Here is an 18,455-nt window from a genome sequence, read left to right as displayed (position 1 = left end):
CCGGAAACAATTCTGGATAATACCCTTTGGGCTAAGACTGCAGTTGATTTTTATCTACATGAGCGGAGCCAAGGGTGTTACACTGACATAAGCAAACTCAACGATGAGATGTATTTGTTGCTTAATCGGTCTTGGTGGGGTGTGTTATTAGGGGTTGAAGACAGTGGCTATTTCGATGGGGAGGCAAGTCTTATATTTGTCTTATATATGATTTTGATTAATTTTTTAAAAAATTAATGTAATTCACTAATATATGTCTTTTTTTGTAAAACAACATATCGATGCGTGGGTGTCACGTCTTCTAATAATAAGGAAGCTTAGGAAAAATAAAAAAAATTCGCGATATACAATAATGCCGGCGGCTTTTCACGCAGTTCACTTGAAGAATCAACGAGATGAATCATTTTCGTTGGGCAATGGACAAGCTAAACTTTATCCTGCATGGTGGGAGGTCGAGAAGGTTAGTGTTTATTTTTAAAATTTTTTAAAGGTGTTCATAAATAAGTGCGCAAATAAATGAATTATTACTTATGATTGCAGGTGTTTATCCCTATTTTGGGACGTCGTCATTGGCTTCTCGTCCAACTTCAGCTCCCATCCCTGAAGATAATAGTATATGACAGCATGATAAATTACATATCACTGTCTGATTTGAGAGATATTATCAAGGGATGGAGCTCTCATTTGGCTAAATTCTTGGATGAGATTAATTATTGGACTCATTCTGGACACAAGAAGCCAAAGAAGTTCAATATCACAGTTGTCAGAGACGAGACCGCGCCACAACAATCGCCGGGAGCCAGAGGGGATTGTGGTCCTCTCGTATGCATGTGCTTGGCGCGTTTGACGACGGGAAGCACAGAGTTTCTACCTCCCACCGATAGAGATAGAGCTGCAGTAGGCTTGTGGTTTCGGCATTATATGGCTAGAGCGATATATTCGAGATGCTGCCTACCTGCATCCGCGTTATGAAAGTATCCATTGTTAATTGGTAAGTCAAATGCAAGTTTTGTTAACATATATACTCCTTTTGGTTTGAAAATGTTTGGTCAAGTACCTAGAATTCAATAATTTGCTGTTTGTAGGTTTTAGATGTGTAGGAAGTCTTGTTTGAGCAAATGTTTGGTTTCTGCAGGTTAATCCTTAAGTGAGCTGCGTGAAATGGATGTACGGGTGCAAAAGTTGATTCATTGATTCAATAATTGATGAAGAAATAAGAATTATTATTATTTTTTGATTGTTTAATTGATTTGTAAAAAATGATTTGTAAATGTTGATTTGTTTAATTGATGTGTACATAATTCTTATTTGTGCTTGTTTAATTGATTGAAATGTAATAGTTGATTTGTTGATTTTCAATCTGCATTATGTTGAAGGCAAAACAGACTATCGCAACACAAAACTGACTATCGCAACGAAAGAATCACAATGCGAAATGAAAATCGCAATGCGAAATGAAAATCGCAACGAGAAAATCGCAATGCGATTTTCATTTCGCATTGCGATTTTCTCGATGCGATAGCCATTTTCGCGTTGCGATAGCCATTTTCGCGTTGCGATAATCATTTTCGTGTTGCGATTTCCCTGTTGCGATAGTCAAATGAATGTCTAATAAGTGATAACAACTGAACAGATCATAGCAATGTTCAAACTCAAGTTACTAATACATGCCTAACTGAAAATGTTAAAAGTGCACACATAAAATACACATAATACAACGTTTGCATTTAAAAATCACCTAAGTTAACAGTCCCAAAAGGTGAAGCCGGTTGTGATTGGGATTTTGAAGATGATTGCGATTTTGATTGCCTTTTGCTTGACACCATATGAGCTTTGGATTTTGATGAGGATCCATATTTTGGTAGAGGAAAAGATGATTGTGATGGCACTGGTGAACCACATGTCAACCTTGTATGACCACTTTCCTTGCACCGACTACACGTCGATCTCTTCTTCTCTTCACCCTTAGACGGTATACGATCGTGACTTTTTGGTCGGCCAGGTAGCTCTGTCCATGGCTGGTGGCAAAACTGTTTGTAAGTCATCTGGTATGTCCCACTCAGAAGGATGTTGCGAAACTAAAACCTGTTGCGAACTTTGAAAATCGCATTGCGATTCTGTATTATCTCGTTGCGATAGTCAGAATCTCGTTTCGAAAGTCAGAATCGCGTTGCGAAAGTCAGTATCGCATTGCGAAAGTCAGTATCGCGTTGCGATTTTGTATTATCGCGTTGCGATAGTCAGTATCGCATTGCGATTTTCCAAATTCACATTGCGATTTTCCAAATTCGCATTGCGATTTACTTATTTGCATTGCGAATTGGGAAAATCGCAACGCGAAATTGGAAAATCACATTGCGATAGTCATAATCGCGTTGCGAATCTGGAAACTGATTTGTGATAATGGAGATCGCGTTGCGAATTAGCGATCGCATTGTGATTTTATTGGTCATTTTGGCAAATCCGAAAAAAATTGATTAAAATCGTATATTATATGAGATTTTTGGTCACTAAAATTATTTTCTCTATAATATATACTCATAAGATGGGCAAGACAAAAAACATGGAATTGCGGGGTATTGAATGCCATTTGTACCAAACCCCGGATTTGCATACCAACGAGAAAAAACATTATTCATTAAAAATAGTATTAGTTGTATAAAAGACAAAGTAGAGTTGGGAAATTAAAGAAATTTCAGTGTGCATCTCCTAAGTTTCCCGCCATGGAAGTCGAGTCGCCAGAACAGCTGCAGAGGAAACAAACTACTTACCTCTCTTTTGTAAGTTTTTTGTTAATTTCCTTTGAATTCAATTATTTTTTCGTTAATTTCCTAAAATCTCTTCAGAACGTTATTCCCCCTTTCTCTTTGGGTGTTATAGGGTGAGAATTTCGAGATTCAGAAGGAAGTTTACAGAGGCCAACAGTACAGTCAAATTTATTTTGCTCGTCTTCACTGGATGAGAGCTTTGCTTTATTCCCTTGTTCCCAACTGGAAATCCCATCTCCCTGGTAACCCCCTCCCCCTCTCTCTTGTTTTTCTTTTTATAGTTTAATTTACTAATATGCTACATTTGCTCTGTTTTTTATGGTTTTTGTTTCTTTTTTTGTTAAGTAAGCAGCAGCTTTAGCTGCTAAAAGATATCAGCATTTCAAATGAGTTAGCAGTTTGATTGAGTTTTAGTTTCCATGGAATGATTTAAAAGTGATCTCTCTCTCTCTTTGTAGTTTGTACAATTTTAGGGCTGGAGGAAGGTACAGAATGCATCATCGTTGGGACTCTTTACAAGCATATGAAACTCAAACCCTGTATCCTTGATGAATACTCTAAGGAGGTAGCATTGTTGTTAATGGATGTAGTTCATTTCATTGGTTTTAGTTCATTTTGTATATTGAACTCTATATAGGGAATTCAATGTTTTTTTTACTTCAAAAGATATTTGTATAATCTTTTTATAATCTACAGAGATCTGTTGCCCCTCTTGTAAAACCCCATAATTTTATGAATCAAGACGACTATTTGGTTTTGGAAGATGAAAGCGGAAGAGTTAAGCTCGGTGGGACTGTGCTTTCACCCTCCGTTTATGTAACAGGTCTGTATTCCATCAGTTTTCTATAGTTTTTGCAATTTCTGTTCACAGTTGACTTGTTTGTTAACACATTGGAAATGATTGCATTTATTGCAATTGATTACTTCAAAGTCTTTTTTTTATAAGAAGATAAGAAGTGGAGGCCTCGTTAAAACCCCCTCATGATTACTAAAAACCCTATGATGTTTCATAATCAGTGGAAGAAGGAAAAAAGTGCCTCAAATTTTATTACTAAAAGATTAGTATAAAGTATGTGATTACAACCAAGCTTACCCCCATACAATAGAAAAACCCGAATATAAAAAGAAAAAACAACCCAACACCAAACTCCCTATCTTAGTCAATTCCAGACTTTGCTAAAACGTATGCCTTTACATTTGCTGGCCTAGCTACCCAAAAGAATGAAGCCCTCCAAGTTTCTTATCTTATCAACAATTTCTTTAGAGATAGAAACACACAAACTTGGACATTTATCCAAATTCTTAATCCACTCCACAGATAACTTACTATCACGCTCAATAATCAAATGTTTCTTAGAACACCAATGAGAAGATTCAAAGAAAATTAAACCCTATTTAATTTTTTTTTTTGATAGGAATGAAAGGCCTCGTTAAAAACCCCCTTCTTAAATTAAAGACCTTGAAGAAAGGTCGTTAATCATAGGAAGGAGGAAAAGAGTGCCTTGGAACTTTTATTAATATTGAACATTACATAAAAGTTAAAAATAGCACTAAATTGCTTGACATAAGACTTAAACACTCCTCCTCCCAACATAAAAACTTACACACTTGGTCAAGAAAACCACAAATAGACCCTTACAATCAACCTATCCCTTTCTTTGCTAAGCTATCTGCCTCTCCGTTACACTCCCTTGGAATCAACCTTACTGAATGAACCTTTCCACAGATAAGACTCGAAATCTGATAAACAATAGGCGAGAAAAAAAATAGGTGCCAGAGTCGGGGACTGAATCCATTCCACTGTAGACGAGCAATCACTTTCAACGATCAACCTACCAACTGAAGCCCACCGAGAATACAGAAAAATATCCATGCCTCTTTTTATACCTTTTAACTCAGCAAGTGGGGGGATTGCTTGACCAATACTCTCTGAGAAAATCAAAAGAGTGCAACCATTCCAATCTCTTAATAAGCCTCCTATACCTCCACCCGAATCGTTCTGCCTAACAGCTCCATCGACATTCATCTTTAAAAAGTCTACTGGGGGGGTAACCATCGAAAGACAATACGATCTTTAACATTACAAGATGAAACACCATCTGCAAGAGATGGATTACCAATCAGCACATCCTCTTGTATATTAATACCCAGAAATTTGGCATGGAACCATTTAGCAAGCCTGAATCTAACAATGAAGAACAGTGACACTCTGTCTAAAAGAATTCCTTCGAACACCATTGCGTTCCTATGTTTCCATATAGACCAGAAAATGACTCCCGGAATAAACTTCCAAATCGTAGATTTCTCCCTCAACTCACCCCAAGAACAAAGAAGAGAAAGAGGATATTGTGGTAGAACCATAGCAATTTCCCAAAAACTAGCTACTTTATTCCATAATTCCCAGACAACATTACAAGTGATGAATAGATGCTGCACAGATTCCTCCTGTTTCTTACAAAATGGACACATAATATCATCCCCTAGGGTTAGACCTCTCTTAACCAACTCAACTTTAACTGCTACTTTCTGGTGAGCAAGCTGCCAAAGGAAAGCTTCCACCCGAGGTGGTGCAAAGCCCAACCAAACCCCTTTTGTCCACACAGCAGTACCCCCAGACATATTACCAAGAGTGCTTCTACAAGATTTAATTGAGAACAATCCATCTCCACTAGCTTTCCACGATAAAAAATCATCCACAATTTCTGAAAGTTGAATATCCTTCAACTTAGACATCAACTCCAACCATTGGACCAATTCCCAATCGCACAAATTTCTCCTAGTCTGGACATTCCACACCCAACCACTCGATTCGAAGCTACCAAACTCCTCAACTTTCCCCTCTTTATTAGGAGAGAGCACAAAAATTCTTGGAAGAAGGAATTTCAGAGAACACTCATCTGCCCAAACGTCATTCCAAAAAGAAATAGACTTGCCATTTCCTACTTTCAATTTCGAATTTGACCTGAGACAATCTCCTACCGAATCATTCTTCAAATATTTATTAGTTATTCCTCTCAAAATCCACGATGATTGAGGATGAGATACCTCCCTAATAGACATTGAACTGCGACTGACCTTATGTTTGCTGCACAACACGCCTTTCCAAAGGGAATTTTTGTCATTGGCAAATTTCCACACCCACTTTCCTAGTAGAGCCCGATTACTGAGGTTCAAATCAAGAACACCTAATCCACCACAATTTAATGGTCTGCAGACCGAACTCCAGTTCACCCAGTGGATTCTCCTCTTTTCCTCTTTATCACCCCATAGGAAATTGGCCATTAACGAGTTTAACTTCTTACCAATTTTGCATGGCAGTTTAAGCAAAGATAGGAAAAAAATTGGTAAGGAGGATAACACCGACTTCAATAAAACTGTCCTACCGGCCAATGACAGACATGAAGCTTTCCACCCAGCAAGTTTGGCACTAAAGTTCCTAAAAACTAGATCCCATAGAGCCTCTAAATTCTTCTTGGCACCTAGGGGAAGGCCCAAATATTCTGTTGGAAAGGAACCTACTGAACAACCCACTTGTGAAGCCCAGTCTGTTAATTCATCTTCCTCCATGTTAATTCCAAAAAGCTTACTCTTAACCAAATTTAAATGCAGACCTGCCATGATACTAAATATCCTCAACACTCTTTAAACGTTCTTGAGCTGAGTAATCGAAGCTTGGCAAAAAATGATTAAATCGTCGGCGAACTGAAGATGAGACAACTTAGTAGTATTATCAGTTTTCCCTATTACGAACCCCTGGAACAGACCCTTGTCCACTGCTTTAGAAAGCATCAAATGAAGCAACTCGCCCACAATGTTAAACAATAATGGAGAGAGACTACAACCTTGTCGTAAACCTTTGGCCATAAGAAACTCATCCGAAGGAGACCCATTCACAAGAATTGAAATCGACGCTGTTGAAAGGCATTGAGAAATCCACGAAGACCATCTGTTACCAAAACCCATCTCTGTCATCGCTCTAAATAAAATAGACCATTCCACAGAATCGTAGGCTCTACGGAAGTCAACTTTTAGTACAACCCCTCGCAACCCTTGTTTTCTCCAATAATCAATTCCCTCATTCGCAGTGAAGGCACAATCCAACAACTGTCTCCCCGGTATAAAGGCGAACTGAGATTGACTAATAATGTCTCCTACACAGCAGCTCAGTCTCTTAGATAACACTTTAGAGAGAATCTTGTAAAGACTACCCACAAGACTAATTGGTCTAAAGTCCTCCACACTATCCGAATTAAGTTTCTTTGGAATGAGTGTAATAAACGCATGATTAACCCCATGTTCCCAAACCCTGCCCAAATAAAAATCCTGAAAATATCTCAAAACATGCTCTTTCAAAGTCGGCCAGCATTTCTTGAAGAAGCCCATGGTGAAGCCATCCGGACCTGGAGCTTTAGAGCTATCTGAATAGGCTATCGCTTGCCAAATTTCCTGTTCAGAGAACTGATCCTCAAGTTTTGTAGATTGGCTTTCTGTAAGCTTAGCGAAATCCAGAGATAAAACGTCCACTTCCATATTAGACTTGTAGCTGTAGGCATTCTTAAAGTAGTTCGCGATATGTGACTTTATCAAATGCGGATCTGAAACAACAGAGCCATTGATCTTCAAACTTGTAATTTCGTTTCTTTTGCTCCTGTTTAACGCAGACAGGTGAAAGAATCTTGTATTTCTATCCTCATCCTTTATCCATTTTGTTCTTGACTTCTGAAACCAAATACTTTCTTCAACCCTATACAGCCTCCAGAGATTCGTTCTGAACTGTGAAAACTGATCCCACTCCAGCTGGGAGAGAACATCGTCTTGTGCCTTAAATTCAATATCATGGATCTTCAATTCCAAATCTGAAATAGACTCAGAAATCCCATGAAACTTACTGCCAGACCAGTTTCTTATTGATTTTTTTGTCCCTTGTAAAAAATTGAAGAAGCCCCTTCTCTTCTTACTCCCCCTCCAATTTTCCAAGGACGATTGAACCAACTCCTCGAAACCTTTCTCCTCTAAAAGATAATTAAAAAATCTGAACGGTTTAGGACCCCAATCCACTGATTTTTCCTCCAATGAGACAGGATTATGGTCAGATAAAGACCTAGGTAATAAGCTCTGCACAACATTTGGAAAACATAACAGAAAATTCCCAGATATGAGAAACCTGTCGAGTCTGACCCAAGTAGAAGTTTCTCTGTTATTACACCATGTAAACCTTCCCCCTATCATAGGTAGATCAATTAAGTTTGATTGATTCAGGAAATTTCTCATGATATCAATAGATAGCCAATTTTGAGACCTTCCCAATTTCTCATTCGGATCAAGGTACACATTGAAATCACCCCCAATACAGACTGACCTGGTTTGGGCAGCAACAAAATCCTTTAACTCCCTGAAAAATTTTGCCTTTTCTAAATCAACGGAAGGACCATACACATTTATGATCACACTCTGCACTTGAGTTCTTAAACTTCCCAAAAATTGCAATGAATCTGCCGCTAAGATGGCAGTTTGATACTTCAAATACGTTATCATTCCACAAGACTATTAATCCACCTGCTGACCCCACAGCTGGAACAAAATTTCCACCATTAAGTATACAACCACCTAACCTTCTCCTAAGAGCCTGAGAGCAGTTTTCAAGCTTTGTTTCTTGAATGAGAAGGATGCACGGTTTAAACTTCTTAACCATATTTGATATAGCTCTAGATTTCTCTTTTTTTCCCAAACCCCTTACGTTCCATGAAATAATCTTCATCTGCGTCATAAAGACTAATCTAAAACTAAACCTCAATGTATAAGAACTATCGGTAGACTAAACCCCCGGGTCCAGCCCCTCCCTGTTTTCCACCAAGTTCTCCTCAAAATTTATGATTTTTTCCAAGAACGCCTTCTTCCCTTCTTTGAATGAGATCCCCAGTATTTTGCTAGCCTCCCAAGTAGCCAAAGCCTCTTCCAAAAATACCGAGAAATTTGGAGAAGACAGAATGAAAACTGACCCTATCCAGAGCTTCCCTGATCAGAAGCCTTCTTCTTCTTCTTTTTTTTCTAGCCTCAAACCTAGCCCCTGAATCAGATTGACCAACTGATGAAACGTCATTTATCCTCCGGGGAGACTGTAAGTGATCTCCAACCTCCTCCTCCCCCATTTGTCTTACCTCCAAGATAGCAGGACAAGACTGATTGCTCAGCAGAGGGCTGATTAAAGAACTGTTATGATCTTGTAACTCCAAAGATTGTAAAACTCCTTCACTGCTCGTATTGAACCACACCTTTCTATCTTTAGATCTTCTATACACTCTAGAAGTAGAACCTCTATTCCACCTTCCCAACGATGTATTACTGAAATGCAAGCTTTTGGATAAATGGTCTAAAGGACACCACCTCCTTAGACCCTTTGCAAAAGACTTCTTATTGAGTCCTAGCCCCTGGTGAGTACTCAAAATAACTGGCCTTATTTCCTTTTCCACCTCTTTTGCAACCGCACTGCATACTTCCTTATCCCTAACAATAGCTTCCTCTGACTTTTCCTCAATTGTATTATTTGAAAGCCCTCTATCTGAGGACCCAGCAGGCAACGAATTAGAGTTTAAGTCTGACGAGACAGTAGCCAAAATCTGTAATTTTGGTTCATCCAAACCAGATTGTTGCTGCTCTCCTTCCATTTCCACACGGGGCTCCAAACGGTTACCATAACCCAGTTTTAATAAATTAACAGCAGGCCCAGATGACGAAATTCTATAATTATTTGTATTGGGCTCACTCAAGTACTCTTGTTGGGCTTCATCAACTTCATTAATACAATCATTCCTTAGCCCAAGACCCCTGTAATCTTCTTTGAAATTCAAATCTTCTTCAGAAAAACCTGACACCTTAGCACCACTATGTTGACCTTCTCCTTCCTGCAGCATTAATTGCTTACTTCCACTGTCGCCTGCTATTGTTGTACGGGTTTCCCCTACCAACCATCTGTCTACTGAATCCCTAGAGTCCTGGGGTAGCAGTTGTGGGCTGCCTATTCCACCTGAACTCCGTACTTCTTTCTCCTCTGATGGAGTTTCGTCTCTAGACTCTCCATCTCCGGCCACCGTAAGAATTTCTGCAGAAAAACTTTCCTGTTTTGAATTGACCGAACCCACACTAATTTTTACCTTGTATGATCTCCCATATGAGCCCAATGTGACAGTATCCTGTACATCACAAGGACTGGCCACCCTCAACAAAGCTCTTACCACAGCCAAATCCTCTCCTCTGATCGTGGATTCATGTAAACAAACCAGTTTCCCCCACCTTGAGACGAGCTTTTCCAAAAAAAATACATTACAACATAGTAAGGGGGTTCCAACCAACTCTATCGAACAAAATGTCATCGGAACTCCATCTATACTCATAAGTGGATCAAGCCAATCAAACCAAAAGACACTTCCTCTCTTCTGCTCGACCACACCTCCTCGAACTCTTCCTTCGAACCAAAGATTAAGATGCAAGAATTCCAAGTATATCCCCATTTAACTCCCTTGACCTTGATCCCTTCACTAGCCAGCCCCTTCACTACTATCTCTAGATCCAAGTGGGATTTGATGATCCCAGTTAATGATCTTTTCACCCAATCATATTCGTCTGAGGGGATATGCATTTCCCACAAATTCCTCATTCCTACTTCCTTAACTATATGACCCTCCCGAATCTCTTTTGCCGTCGGACCTTCCCTCCTTCCGTCCAAAGATGCTAACGTATCCTTGTAAGATCTCTCATCTCTCAGTCTGCTGTATGACTCTGATCTAGCTCTTCTACTCCGAGACACATCCTTATTCCACTTATCTTCTTCCCTTCTGCCATTGCTTCTAACAGCCTGCCTGAGTCTCTGCTTCTGGTACTTGGCAACTCCTACCGAGATCTTCTTGCCATCTATCCAAATACCATTAACATTTGCTAACGCCTTCATCAACCCCTCCTCCTTTGCAAACTGGACGAAAGCGAACGTGTAATTTCTATAATTCATCTTGTTAAGATTGTTCGGGATGTAAACACGTACAACACTCCCCTGTTGTTGAAAAATTTCCTTAAGTGTTTTCCAAGTTACCCTCTTACTCAGATTATCAACGAAAACCGTCCAATCTTCGCCGGAAGATTGAGCAACTGAAAACCTCCCTCTCTCTTCCGCTTTCTCTCTGACACTCTCTCTCATATTTTTGATATATATAAGATTCAATGTTTAAACCCTATTTAATGGCCTTTAATACCATTAAAGAAAGAAGACCCAGACCAGCAGCTTCTTGAAAAGAACCTAGCACTGTGCCAGACTCATCTCTTAGGATCCCGCCTAAACCACTTGTCTTCCAATCACCTTTGACAGCATCATCTACATTCAGCTTTAGAAATCCCATAGCGGAAGGGGACCAAGAAATCTGTTTTGTTATCTGGTTCTTTGGAACAAAACATAGATCTCCAAGAGAGGGATCACTGATGAGGGAGTCCTTCGAGATGGAAATGTTAGTGAATTTAGCTAAGAACCAAGATGCTAATCTGAACCTTGCTGTGAAGAATAATTCATCTGGTCGAACACACCCATTTCGAAGTCAATGGCATTCCTGCATTTCCAAATTGTCCATAAAACTACACCAGGAATAAAGGTCCAAATAGTTGAACGAGGCACCAATTCTTCCCAAGCTGAAAGGAAACAATGTGCATTTTCATGTATGACAGCTGAAATTTTCCACAAATTCAGAAACCAATTCCACAATCCCCACGCAGCCGAGCAAGTGAAGAATAAATGTGAGGAAGACTCCAATTCCAGCTTGCATAAAGGACACAAAGGATCCACAATCCCCAATACACCTCTCTTTAACAAGTCAGCCTTAACAACAAGTTTTTGATGAACAACTTGCCATATGAAAGTCTCCACCCTTGGAGGCACCAAACCCTTCCAAAGGCATCCCTTCCAAACAAGATCTGAATCCGGATCAATGGAACATGTTTTCATACAGGAACTAACAAAGTAAAAACCCTCCCCATTTCCTCTCCAAATTAAACCATCTCTTGAGTTTTCCGAAAGACTTATTTTATTGATTGTTGCCAACAAATCAGCCCATTGATCTAACTTCCAATCGCTCAAGTTCCTTCTCATCTCAATATGCTAAAACCAACCTAATGTTCGAAATTCACCAAACTCTCTTAACTTTCCATTCTGATTAGTAGTGAGGGCAAAAAGTCTAGGAAAAACATCTTTGATGGGGATTCTAAAACCCAAATGTCATGCCAAAGTCTTGTTTACAGATTATCTTTAAAGCATTATCAAACTATTAGTTGTATTCATGTCATTCAGCTTCTAGATTTTTATCATATGAGCTTATTGAGAGCCTCAACAATTTGGCTTATTCTATTCACTTTGCTCATTCTAACATTTTTGAATTTTTATTTTCTTTCTTCCACTTCCTTTTAAACATATGCTTCTACAACCTAGAAATGCTTACGATTCAGTGTTAACCAATAACTTGTTTTATTTTTTCTCATCATAACTTATTGTTTATTCATTATTGGGGATTCAATTAATGAAATGTATGTCTTCAAATATTATTCTAATGAAGCATGCTGATTTTGCACTTACATAATGCATTTGATAGGTGTTGTCGTTGCATTGCATGGAAAGGAAACCAGTGCAGGAGTCTTCTTTGTTGAAGATGTTCTTGAAGCTGGCCTACCACCTCAGATTGAGCGACCGCTGAAATCAAGTATGATCTGATTGCCCCCTGCCTTCGAAGTTTATGTTCTTAGGTCTAAAGTTGCATCTACTCTATAAAAAAGAGCCACTTCTCTGGTGGGTATAATCATTCATATCTTACCTAGTATGAACAAAGCGTTTATCCCTTGTTAAATTAATACGAATATCCAATATGCTATGAAAAGAAAACTATTAATGGTTTGCAACTTATATATATATATATGTGTGTGTATATGTATATATATAAGGATATTGCTAAAACAGGAATTACTAGAAAAAGTTGCCAGTTCACCCTGTCTAAAATAAAAGATGTAGTCACTTCGATTGTGACGAAATGGAATGGCACATTGGTCTGCACTAAAGCTGCAAATTTCTGCAGATTCATAATGTGATTTTCAATCATCTAGAATTGATTAATAGAGCACTCTAATGTATCCGTCTTAACCTGAGGTTTCAGGGCATGAGATACTTTATGTCTAAGTAAATCCCGACAAGTTGCACCTTGTTTTGTCTCATGTTTATTATTACAGCTTTTTGTTTTACTTTTCGAAAAAATATCAATTTTCTCTATTTATTCTTATTAGAAATAATGGGTTGTATTGAGAATGATAGGAAGACAATTAGCTTGATAAAATATTGTTGAACCTTTTTTCGATATTCATACTTAATTTGTCTCATGAAACTTGGGCTTTCGTTTTATCTAAGTAGACATAGGCCGTATCTTAAAGTTTGGTCTCTCTCTGTCCGTAAACAAGGCCTCAAAGTCTTCAAATTTTAACTGTGGACAGGAGAAGACAAGTATGTTGTTTTGGTCTCTGGGCTTAGCATTGGGAGCAGCTCCTCTAATCCCCTTCAGTTTCAGCTTCTTGTTGATCACATAACAGGCCATCTAGGAGATGAGGAGGTTCTTGTCAATTCTATTGTGTTATTCTTTTTACAAAACATTTTACCGTATCATCAAGTATTACAGCTGGCTGGCTGGCTTAATGATATTGATGAATAGGAGCAAGGCCTTGTAGCAGAGATAGTTCATCTTGTGATTGCTGGGAACTCTGTTGAAATTTCTCGTGGAATTCTTAGTGGGCAGGTAAAAACTTTACCTTATTTTTCCCTTAATCTATTACTACGGAAAACCTGTCAGCATTATCCTTCTCTGTCATAAAGTTTGATCATTTAAAGAAAAGGGCTTTTTTTCTCTTCAGGATCTCTCTTCAGAGTTGGTTGATAGTAATAATATATTGTGGACATTGGATATAGCAATGACCTCCTTTGAAAATTCTCTAATAACCATAAATTTTGTATCCTATTCCTTTCCTTCCCTCTGTTCTAAAGAAATAAAAAAGATTGAACTTTCCATTTAACTAAATGTTTCCGGGCAAAGGCCTTGCTGTCATAATAACTCTGTATGATGTGAACAATAAAAGTCACCAATCTTGATAGCTGATAATCTTACAATCCTGAATGCATCTTACACTGATATTTGGATGATAACCTTTGTGCAGAATTTAGCTTCAAAGGATCAGTCAAGGTTGTCTGAGCCATTTAAAGAGTTGGACATTCAGTTGACTCAGGTTTTACTTCTCACCATTTTATGATCATCACTTTAAGGTTAGCTTCTTGTAATTTCCATACTGTTTTTGTTGCTTATCATTTTCACCTATGTTCAGATTGCTGCAAGTTTGCCATTGGATATCATGCCTGGATCTAGTGACCCTGCAAATTTTTCCTTACCTCAGCAGGTTTGATGTTTGCTATATGTGTTGAGAGTACATAAATCACAATCGCATTTGTATCGTTCCTAATATCCTTCTCCTTTCAGCCTTTGAACAGGTGCCTTTTTCCAGGATCAGCAACTTTTAACACTTTTAGGTCCTGCACAAATCCTCATTGTTTTGAGCTTGATAACATCAGGTAATACATGGATATTGTATATTGTGAGTGGCTCAGCCTAAATAGATGTATACTGATTGCTCAGCTGTGCTCCTTTATTTTCAAGATTTCTTGGAACATCAGGTCAGAACATAGATGATCTCACTAAGTATTCGGAGGCAAAGGATAAACTTGACTTTTTGGAAAGGACTTTAAGATGGAGGCATCTGGCACCAACAGCACCCAATACACTTGGTAAAAGACACTATACGTTTTTATATATGTGCCTTTGTGCATTTAGTCATTTTATACAGTTTTGTAAAGGCCTGTGACTATATGTGCCTGTGCCTAGGATTATTCAACAAAAGCGCCTTAGAACCCTTCACGCTACGCCCATTTGATCAGGCGCACGCCTTGGTGTGCTTTTTTCCCCCCAAAAGGCGACATGCACAAAAAAGGCCCATCTGATTGAATTTATCTTTAGTTTCTTTTATTTTTCACCTTTTTTTATAAAAAAATTGATCCAACTTTTCTTGTAAGAAAATGATATTATCGAAATTTATACTTTGTAAGAAGAGGAAATCTTACATATTGACCATTATAAAAATTTTCTTGTTTTGTATATAAACTAGACTCCACTTTAAAGTTTATCATATATCTTATGATGTATATATATATATATATGTGTGTGTGTATGTATGTATTACACAAAAATTACTCGTATACATATTGCACTTTACTTCACTCAAGCTTTTTTTTTTCTTTTATCGCATTGTGCCCTTGACAACATTTTTTATATGTAAACTTTTTTATATAATGTTCAAAATAAGGAAAAAAAAAACTTAATGTAGAAAGGTACTTGATATTGTAACTTAAATATTGTTTCTACGAAATGACAACATTAACATGCTTCAGATATTAAGTTTAAAATGATATTAATTTTTTGGTTCTGTTATTGCCTGATAGGCTGCTATGATGTAGTGATGCAACATATTATTTACAACAGAAATCATGGAGCTTACATCAATTGTTTACTGTTTTTTTTTATTTGTCTGACAGGTTGTTATCCTTTCACTGATCGTGACCCCTTCCTAATTGATAGCTGTCCTGATGTTTACTTTGTTGGTAATCAGGAAAAATATGGAACTCGCTTGGTAAAAGGTAATTACTCCAAGACTTTCCCTTACCAATTGAAAATTACCGTTCCAACAAAAGCAACAGCTGAAGCAGCATCCTTATTTTATTACCTGGCTTTTAAACTCTACTTACTATTAACTGATGCAGGGTCGGAAGGGCAATCAGTAAGACTTATTTCCATCCCTAGGTTCTGTGAAACAGGAGTTGCTGTTTTGGTAAGTGTTTGAGCATATACATGCAAGTTTCCTCTGAGTTGGAGGTAATTAGTTCAAGTTTCGCTAGTGAACAGTTACAGCGTGCAAGTAGAAAATCACCCTATGGAGTTTTGGCTTTTCAATTCATATACCCATAGTTGTTAAAATAAGAGGAAAAACACTCACCATACAGCCATTTTTTTTCATTAATCATGGGTGATCGGATTATATGCAGATCTTATTAGGCACATATATTCTCTTAAATTTAACATTAAGTTTAATAGCCTCCTACCTTCCCCCTGCCCCACCTCTTTAATAAAGTAAAGGAAGGTTGGGATTGTTCAAAGAACAGATGATAAGCTTCCATGACATGTGCTAGTTTTCTTGGTCTCTTCAGTTTGATTTGTTATTTTTGCTCAATTTTTCAGTTGCTGGAGTTCCAAACAAAAGATGTAAAGTTATAATAACCTTGGTTTACTTTAATTCTAGAGACGCCTCGTCCTCGGGTATTTATTTTTTGGTGGTAGTTGTCTCTTTTTCCTCTGGAACACAAGTTTTATTTGTTACACATCCTTTATCAAATGGTCAATAAATGTGAATGATATAATTTAGTAGAGTTTTCTGTCGTCTTTATGAGTTGCACTAAGAAAAGTAAAGCTGAACAGAGTTTTTAATAGAAAAGTAAAGCAGAACAGAGTTTTTAATAGATGTTTTGCAGGTTTAAGACAGGCTAGTATATTATTTCTATCATATAGCTTTTGTGTGTATAACATGCACGATCCATGCTGACTTTTGTGTGTGTTTTTGTTGTTTGTAGCTCAACATGAGAAATCTTGAATGTCATGCTCTAACTTTCGGAACGCAATTCAGCTCGTAATACTGTACGGAGTTCGAATACCCTGAAATTCAGTTATGAACTATTTATGATTAAGTTTTGTAAGGGAGGAAAGTATGAATGGCACCTGCATCGAGTAAAAAGACACAATGGTTGCAAAACTAGATTTTGTGACTAATTATTAAGTTTAGTGTTTGATCATCATTTGTCTTGATGCCATCATTTTCTTTTTCTTCTCTTCCTAAAATTTTACTCTACTGTTATTGTATGCACTTACCAATCAATAGCTTCGTTATTTTATATGTGAATGTAAGTGGTGACTGGTGATTTATCAAAACTAAAAATAGGTTTAGCAATACATAGGGTGAGTAAAACTCTACTCGAAAAATCGATTTTTTCGACTCGTATCAATTCGAAAAATTATCAAGTTTAAATCTAGTTGTAAAATCAACTCGAATAGTAACTTGAATAACTCAAAATTTTTAATAATTATTGGATTGATTTTTAAGTTTGAGTTGAGTCTCTCGACTCTGATATATGTATCACGTATGAGAAAAATTGAAGAAATATATACGTATCACCTATGGTTATAAAAAAAAATAATTAAAGTGGAATTAAATAATGTCATAATAGTATAAATACTTATAATTAAAATTTAAACAAAATTTGAAGATTTGACTCAATTCAACTTGAATTTTATAAACTTGATTTAACTTAAAAAAAATAGAGTTTTTCAACGTGAATAACTCAAAATTTATTCATCCCTATATATATATTCAATGACGTACGTAGTATTGATGAAGAAAACAATTAATTAAAATACATAAACACAATTATTGCTATCAACAAGAATGCTTTTATTATTTTTTTCAATTGAATTGAGATCTGATGATATCGACTCAATCAAACACATTGTATATAATATAGATAAAAATAATTCAAATATATAATGAAAGGAAACGATAATACATGATAATAGATGTATCAACATTTATAACATATCAAATTATATAAAATATCATATGGTAAATTATACCTATGATCACTTAACTATTGTTATTTTTTCATTTTGATCACTAATTTTTCAATCTTGTTGATCAAACCACTTAACTATTTAAATGGTGCAATCAAATCATTTACCGTTAACATTTAACATAAGTGTTTGACATGAAAGTTAACAAAACTGATATAGTTACACATTTAGTCCTCAATATTTACATTTATCAGCATATGCTTAGAAGATTAAATTTATTTAATTAAAATTTAAATTATGATAAAATTGATAGAATGCATTAATATTGAGGACTGAATGTGTAACTATACCAATTGTTTTAATTGCCATGTCAACACTTTCGTTAAATGCTAACTATATGTGGTTTGATTGCATCGTTTAAATAGTTAAGTGGTCGGATTAATAAAATTTAAAAATTGATAGTCAAAATAAAAAGGAGCCATAGTTAAGTAGTCATAGGTATACTTTGGCCTTCAACTTGTATTTAATTCTAAAATAATAAAAATAGTATTTAAAGATTGAAAGTTTGAAAGAGGGAAAATCTATAAGAGTTTCATACAAGTGTGGACAACTGCTTGCCAAGGGAGAGGAGAGGGGCCGAGAATATTATGAAGGTACGCAATTGACCCGAACCCTTTACATTACTATCACAACGAATCATTAAGTGAAGTTCATTATAAATTGCTAGTGCTTAAATTATTTGGTTACTTTCCTTATTACTGTCTATTCCCTATTATTATGTACTGCTTTTGTGTTTTGGGATACTATCTTTGTATTCTTGACAAGGATAGATGAGTAACTCTTTGGCCATCACCATCTCTGAGTGGATGAGTTGATGCAAGACATTTTTCTCTGGTTTTGGATAATTCAAAGTCCATGCATGAGACCACAAGCATTACGGATCTTATATGAATTGATT

At 36.8% G+C, this 18,455-nt stretch overlaps 1 protein-coding gene across 1 annotated transcript; it reads left to right on the top strand.

Annotated features, from left to right (window-relative positions):
* Window positions 1-2,645: 2,645 nt before the first annotated feature.
* On the top strand, window positions 2,646-16,653 carry LOC120177759 (DNA polymerase delta small subunit-like). Its single transcript, XM_039183780.1, has 14 exons — window positions 2,646-2,780; window positions 2,881-3,010; window positions 3,227-3,333; window positions 3,465-3,591; window positions 12,392-12,499; window positions 13,278-13,393; window positions 13,493-13,576; window positions 13,992-14,060; window positions 14,157-14,228; window positions 14,309-14,400; window positions 14,486-14,613; window positions 15,418-15,519; window positions 15,643-15,710; window positions 16,507-16,653. The coding sequence occupies exons 1-14, from the start codon at window positions 2,724-2,726 to the stop codon at window positions 16,564-16,566; spliced, it is 1,320 nt and encodes a 439-aa protein (XP_039039711.1). The 5' UTR covers window positions 2,646-2,723; the 3' UTR covers window positions 16,567-16,653.
* The last annotated feature ends 1,802 nt before the right edge of the window (window positions 16,654-18,455 follow it).

This window comes from Hibiscus syriacus, unplaced genomic scaffold (assembly GCF_006381635.1).
Source record: "Hibiscus syriacus cultivar Baekdansim isolate YM2019G1 unplaced genomic scaffold, ASM638163v2 tig00112319_pilon, whole genome shotgun sequence".
Lineage (NCBI taxonomy): Eukaryota > Viridiplantae > Streptophyta > Magnoliopsida > Malvales > Malvaceae > Hibiscus > Hibiscus syriacus.
The sequence above is the reverse complement of the archived record's forward strand: the minus strand, read 5'-3'. Positions and strand labels throughout refer to the sequence as shown.

Coding starts and splice junctions, on each gene's coding strand:
- LOC120177759 (XM_039183780.1), top strand. CDS start 2,724: ATGGAAGTCGAGTCGCCAGAACAGCTGCAGAGGAAACAAACTACTTAC. Junction 13,394..13,492: donor GCCATCTAGGAGATGAGGAG/GTTCTTGTCAAT, acceptor ATTGATGAATAG/GAGCAAGGCCTTGTAGCAGA. Junction 14,229..14,308: donor ATTTTTCCTTACCTCAGCAG/GTTTGATGTTTG, acceptor TTCTCCTTTCAG/CCTTTGAACAGGTGCCTTTT.